This window comes from Argopecten irradians, chromosome 7 (assembly GCF_041381155.1).
Source record: "Argopecten irradians isolate NY chromosome 7, Ai_NY, whole genome shotgun sequence".
NCBI classification, from domain to species: domain Eukaryota; kingdom Metazoa; phylum Mollusca; class Bivalvia; order Pectinida; family Pectinidae; genus Argopecten; species Argopecten irradians.
In genome coordinates this window covers 44,007,147-44,013,829 of record NC_091140.1, presented here as the reverse complement: position 1 = coordinate 44,013,829, position 6,683 = coordinate 44,007,147, and the positions used below count along the sequence as shown (strand labels likewise).

Genomic DNA, 6,683 nt, shown 5'->3' with positions numbered 1-6,683 from the left:
TGAGAAGGTGATAAAATGATTTTAAGGCAAGACAATTCACCTAATAAGGTTAACACACTACTGTCAGAGCGATTTGAGCAGTTCTAGACAAAAGTTGCATTACTCTACGAGCAAGGGACAGGGTTCGGCATACAAGAAGTTCGACCACAATGTGTAATGGCGGACAGCGAGCGAGTTTGAACACCTACACACATGTCACAACCATGGACTTTTCAGGCATATCACAGTAAAACAGACTGATCTAATTTCCATCAGAACTGGTTTTTTCCGATATATGTACAAATTTTAATGTTCTCTCAGACTGAATTGTCCCTTCAACTAAACAACAGTAATAACCTTTACCTGTTTCTGGGGTCAAAGATCGAGGTCAGATAATCTAGGAATTGCCTTCTTTGGTAGATTATAAATATTGGATGATATTTAAGATAACAGGATAACTTTATTTGAGAAATGACTACAGAGAATCTTGGATATTAAATAATGGACCTACACAAGAGATACCGGGGATACTTAAGGATTGGATACATTAGGGAATATCCTAGGGAGTATGCTACCTCAATGAAGTGACAACACTGGCCTACATGTGAGTTCACAAGGTCAAATACCCAATAGATATGTTTCCTAGGGTAGGGTAGCCTATTATGTAGGGTATATGTGAGGTCATAAGGTCAAATGCCAAAGGGATGGATAGGCTACCTAATTAGTTTCTCAACTACATTCTACATTGTAAAATACCTTTATGTACAATGTATCAAGTGAATTTTACTAAGAGAACTAGATAATATTTCATCACTAGTTACATTCCTCTGCTAAAACAAGAGGCCCCAAAGATGTTGAAGACTTCTATGCCTCATCTAGTTAATTCAGTAAATATCACAAAATTTCAGGATTATTAAAATTTGAATCCTTCACTCAAAAGGGTTGCTACCAGTCAAATATGAGTGTTGTCCATTGTTTAAATTCAGAGAAGAAAGTCATTTATATTATTATTTTTAATTTATACCTGGGTAATGACATTCTCAATCAGGTAGAATATTTTGTTTGGTTAAGATATGAGTCATAAGACACCAATGATGATGTCTATCACAAAACTATCAGATATGTTAATGAAAGAAGAAAGAAGTTTTTCTATTAGACTGGTCAACTTTTACCTTATCCAAAACTAAGATAAATTTTCAGCATGAGATTGTTTGAAATGATTATTTGGATGTGAAATAAATACATCTTGTATAAAAAATACATCAATCAGTTCCTTTTTTTATTATTTAATAATATTTGTACAAAATGTGATTGATATATTGATCATGATGTCAACAATAGTCAGATACCACAGACTTACAAATCCAAAGTTCCACGTTGAACACTGCCTATAATGGATCTTTGTTGATGTGACCCTCAGACAATAAAAAGTCATAAATTCTCCTGGTTTTGTTCACGTCAATCTTGATCATATTTCGCGCCTGACTAAGTTTTAGACACCCAGATTTAGCACACTCTGTTGTCATGACGCCTCTAAATTCCAGGTAAGCGTCAGGAACAAGTCTAATGCTTGCACACATCTCCCTCTCAGAATCGGAGAGTTTATCGTATCCAGGCAGACCAACGATGTCCAGAGGTGGTGCCGAGCGGCGGGGAATCATGGGAATGGGACCACTTACTCCCTTAGAGAGCGTATTCAATACCACTTGTCTCTGTAACCAGGATTGGCAGGCTTTGTTGTCAGTCATATGCACCAGGATTTCACTCAGCAAATTGATCTGTGACTTGGTTGCTTGACGTCGTTTCTTCAAAGTCTTATAAATATTCGTGTTTCTTATATGTATGATTCCATTCTGTCGGCATTCTTGTAAACGTCTGATTTGCAGCCGTAATTCCTTCTCTAAATGTATGCCCTTGATGAACTTGTCATACTCCATTGGTGAAAAGAGTTGCGCGAAAACCCTTAGTTTATCGACCAGATCTGTGATATGGTGAGCGTACAGACGATGACTGGCCTGAACTTTGGATAGATTAATCAAACCATATTTCCTTACAATCTTCTTCCTCCTTCCTCTCTGCTTTAAAGAACGCAGATAAACATCCATCACTGCCAAGTTCAGCCGATTTTCCAATTCATCAGTCTCCTCTTCGTCAAATGATATTGACTGAATTTCGAGTTCCTGGAAATTGTCATATTCAACGTTAAAATCCCCACGAGCTGCCATATACCCACCCATCTCCTGCTGCATGACCGAGGTGTCAGGAAACCGAGGCGGGTCGTCACACAGCTTGTAAACAAGCGGTTGTGGATACACCTCCTGATTCCACTCTCTGAACTGTGGTAGGTCTGCTACAGGATCATTGATGTAACTCTTATTGTAGTGTCTCTTACACTCCTCCTTAGTTTTGGTTCGCAGTCTCTGAGCAGCGTCTGACCAATTTCCGTAGCCACAATCAGAAAGAGTTTCCAACAACACCGTTTCCTCGGCAGCTGTCCAACCATTCTCAAATAAAGAAAAGTCATTTCTGAGAATTGTATAAGCATGATCACTTTCGTGCAAGCCAAACTCTACTCCTTTGGAGAAACACTGGAGACAGAGTTGTATCTGGGCTGGTCTACAGGCCACACAAACAATATACGGCTCAGAGACAATGTCCTTGCATCCTCCACATCTGGGCTTCACTCTCAATTCTTCTTCATCCATATTGACTCTAGAAATACAACTATTTATCCACACTGAAGTACTAGTTCTGCACAAAACTCTGAATAACAAGATTGATTTTGTACGATATCTATAACACCTTAAGAAAGTTTAAGATGGAAGCTCCGGGCCTCCGCCATGATAATTTCCATCCATAGTTGCTCCACTGAAATCAAGTCCTGGATTCTGGAATAAAATTAATTGTAAAATTTTAATTGCCACATATCTTATTGTAGTTAAAAGTCTTGATTGATAACTTGCAATTGATTCTTTTGAATTTTGGAAAGAAACTACCCATAGATCTTAATTTTGTAATCTGGACTGAATCAGTCTCAGCCAGATATTTTGGTATGATTGTCATACATGAAAATCTTAAATTTATCATAAATTATTGCACTCAAACTTCAAGCTTAATTAATATGACTAACTTTTACTGAAATGTTTGATATGAGTATCATATGACTTACATTTACTTCTAGCAGATCTTTTATATGACTCATTTTCTAGCTAAAATGTTTAGTATAACTTATATCCAGTTGACTACTTACTTCTAGCTGAAATCTTTGAAGAGTCAACTTCTTTTCCATCTGATCAAATGTGTAAGGATCAACAACATAGTTGTCAGTTAATAGTGATCTCCAGCAGTTTTTAGCAGTAGCTACTCCTTTCACTAGACATATTCTTAAAAACTTCTTGTCTTCTACAAAACAATCAAAGACAATATCTAAGTGATGAAATAAAGTTATAATAGTATTATCGCTTACCAGGTAATATCTTGGTTTTTTGAAAATATAAATTTAAAGTGCTGAAAAACATATTTAGGCTCATGATAAACGCTAAATTGTTACCCCATGTGCAACCCAGAATCAACGTTGTGGAATCAATTGGTCTAGAAGCTTTTCATTTCAGTTAATTCTGATCTACCAGAGTTAGTTCCCTTCATTTCACCGACAGACTAGAGCCATCAATTGATCTTGTGAGTCATTTCTAGCAATTAAACCTAAAAATGTTACATTATTTTAAAACCATCAAGAGATGCTACCTCAACTAATTATAAAAGTGACCCATAACCTTAATCAACAGTTCTAGTGACAGGAACCTTAAGCTTAGGGTACTGGGAGATAAAGTGTTATAAGTCATTAGTCTTAATGTGACCTACTAATTAGGATACATGCCATATAGTCTCTCACAAGTTAACTCATAAGTTAACACATGGGCAAATAGGAAAAATGCACAAGATATGTGATTATGTGGAGGGCAGATAGACACAATCATAAAGATTTTCATCATTGGAATATAGCTTTTACTTGCAGACTGGACATGGGAAAATTTTTGTTTGTCAATAATTTTATGGCAATTTTCTCAACTTGCATTTTTTTTTAAAGTTTCTTACCGAAGGTCCAAATGGAATCTTCTGCATGGATAACCGAGAATAGTGTTCCCTAAAACAAAAGAAACTTGAAATTAATACTGAAACCTTTTAACAAATTACAACTTATAATCCCTGAAACACCCATCCCTTCGATCCCCAACAAGCTAATTACAGAGTAAGAAATCAAATCACTACATAGCCTCTATATCTACTATTAGAAGATTTTGCTTATACAAATGTTACGTAAAACAGGTTTATCTTTAATGTACAACTCAAATATAAAATAACCTTTTTTTTTGGTAAACAAAGAACCATAACTCTAATATTACAGGTTTGAGTGGAAATAACTACAATCACTACAAGTAAACATAAGAAATTTGTTGAAACATGACGTAAGACTAAGTAATTGGAACATCCATTATTTTTAACTTGACTGTTTTCCAAAAAGTTGAATCATAATACATGTATATGATAAAGATGCATACATGTGTAATACATTTTATTATCTATATAACATGTATTATCATATAAAATGTATATACATGTATATTATAAAACCTAATTCAATTTTATAGCAGTAAGCTAATATGAATCAGAGAGAAATTGAAGTGATTTTTTTTAATGTCATGCTTGTAACGGTAATCTGATCCTGTGGAAAAAATAATGGGGTCATAACTCCATTTTGATATATACCTGTAGTTAAACTTCTCTTTGGGAAATGCAAGTTTGAAAGAAATTGAATATAATGAATCCAGTAAAAGATTTTCTTAGTTTAAGGGTTTGATAATTATACCTTCACGATAAATTGTTTATGGAGAAAATTGAGGAAAAGGAGTAGGAAGGGTAAAAGTATGAAGAGAAAGTAAAGAGCAAGAAGAGTCATTTGTATTATCTTTGTATATATCAATTTTGAAGACAACTCCACTCCTAGATCCTAATAGATGTATGTCCTAATCTAGTACTGTTCAGAAGTATTTAACTAGCCTAACCTAACAAGAGAAGGAGGAGAGAGGACTCCAACCTAACAATCTGGCATTTATATTTTATAATTTGGAAGCCATTCTAATCATCTGTTTAACAAGAATTCCACGTAAGTGGATGAGTCGTCTACACAGCAGTTTAAAACATCACATATTTACCGTTGAAAAAATTGGAAATAATTATGTGAAGTTATCAGTCCTGTATATAACTCTTGACTATTGATGAATTTTGACCGGTATCAAACCCATCTGAGATCTTGTTGATATAAAGCAATATACATAATTTTCGTTTAAATTTGATAATAAATACAAAAGTTATTGAGTGGAAACCAAGAAATTATCTGTTTTGATGATTTTTTTAAAGTCCCATAACTCTTGCAAATATTGACTGATTTTTACCAGTATCAAACCCATCCTAGATCTTAATTAATCTAAAGCAATATACCAAGTTTGGTTGAAATTGAACAATAAAAAAATAAAGTTTTCACAAGGAAACCATAGATTTATCTGTTTTGACAATTTCAAAGTCCTGTAACTCTTGCAAATATTGACGGATTTGGATCGGTATCAAACTCATCGGAGATCTCATTGTTATAAAGCAATATACCAAGTTTGGTTGAAATCGGACAATAAATACTAAAGTTATCACACAGAAACTGTTTTCCAGACGCATTGCAGACGACACAAAAATTTACCTAATACCTATACCTATCCTCTGGTCCAGTCACCTAATCTTCATCCAAAGACCACAGAGGATTCTTACCATGCAAGAATGGGCAATTGCAACCTCACACAGGACAATGTCCTTAATTTTCCATCGGACGGACGGAGTGTTAGTAGTTATATAGTGGCTGTTGTGCGCATGCTTGTGAATAGCTTTTGGTGTCTCTATTCCAAAACGCAATCTGCAACTGTCTTTATTATAGAGCTGAACACAATACCGATGTGTCTGCTTTCTATAAACAGTTCTCTTGAAATTGCCAAACAAAAGTATACAATAGAAGGACAGACAAAACCATAACATAACATTATTTCTTTAAACAAATGATACGGTGCGGCTGCTCCCTTTTCAATTTCTCCTCTACTGTTATACATAATCGAACAGACCAGAATTTTTTGTTAGAAATATATTAGGGCGAAACAACTCGGGCGACCGGGATTTGGGACGAAACTACCCTTCGGCGATCAACTATTGGGGCAAATCAACCTGTTACCGTTTTGGCTGTGTCATCGAACCGACCACAACACAATTTAGTGACTTGTTTCCATGACAGAAACATTCATCTAAAAAAGTTCGTCTGTTCTTAGCAAAATGATTACCTCGATGATTGTTTTGGATTTCACCTCAACTTTGATGTGTTTTGGTTTGATTGTACACTTGATTTCTTTTACAGATGTTCCACAGGGTACCGTTATTTCAATGAAAACCTCTTCAATGGTTTGCCACCACTGTCCCCAGTCAGTTATTGAGGGGACGATGCCACTTCTCTCGTCAAAATTGGCCATGGCATGATCGGTCGAGGTGTAGAATACGCTTGAATCGTACAGCTGTTCTGTCACATGTGATGAAATCGTTCTCGTGATCAAGGTAATGAGCCCCCGATCATATGCGACATACATTTTTGCTATCAAAAATAACATTAATTGACA

At 35.3% G+C, this 6,683-nt stretch overlaps 2 protein-coding genes across 2 annotated transcripts; both read right to left on the bottom strand.

Moving 5' to 3' along the window:
- Positions 1-13: 13 nt before the first annotated feature.
- LOC138328561 (transcriptional adapter 2-alpha-like) lies at positions 14-2,684 on the bottom strand. The gene has a single exon (XM_069275427.1). The coding sequence runs from the start codon at positions 2,682-2,684 to the stop codon at positions 1,368-1,370; it is 1,317 nt and encodes a 438-aa protein (XP_069131528.1). The 3' UTR covers positions 14-1,367.
- A 36-nt stretch (positions 2,685-2,720) lies between these two features.
- Positions 2,721-6,589, bottom strand: LOC138328562 (nudC domain-containing protein 2-like). Its single transcript, XM_069275428.1, has 4 exons — positions 6,354-6,589; positions 4,075-4,123; positions 3,230-3,381; positions 2,721-2,867 (listed from the first exon to the last, which is right to left on the bottom strand). The coding sequence occupies exons 1-4, from the start codon at positions 6,537-6,539 to the stop codon at positions 2,793-2,795; spliced, it is 462 nt and encodes a 153-aa protein (XP_069131529.1). The 5' UTR covers positions 6,540-6,589; the 3' UTR covers positions 2,721-2,792.
- Positions 6,590-6,683: the final 94 nt, after the last annotated feature.

Bases quoted from the DNA above. Each gene is read 5' to 3' on its own strand.
- LOC138328562 (XM_069275428.1), bottom strand. From the start codon at position 6,539: ATGGCCAATTTTGACGAGAGAAGTGGCATCGTCCCCTCAATAACTGAC. The intron at 4,124-6,353 runs GTAATCATTTTG...CTTTTGTTTTAG, and splicing joins AATCCAAAACAATCATCGAG to GGAACACTATTCTCGGTTAT. The intron at 3,382-4,074 runs GTAAGAAACTTT...ATTGTTTTGTAG, and splicing joins AGATTCCATTTGGACCTTCG to AAGACAAGAAGTTTTTAAGA.
- LOC138328561 (XM_069275427.1), bottom strand. From the start codon at position 2,684: ATGGATGAAGAAGAATTGAGAGTGAAGCCCAGATGTGGAGGATGCAAG.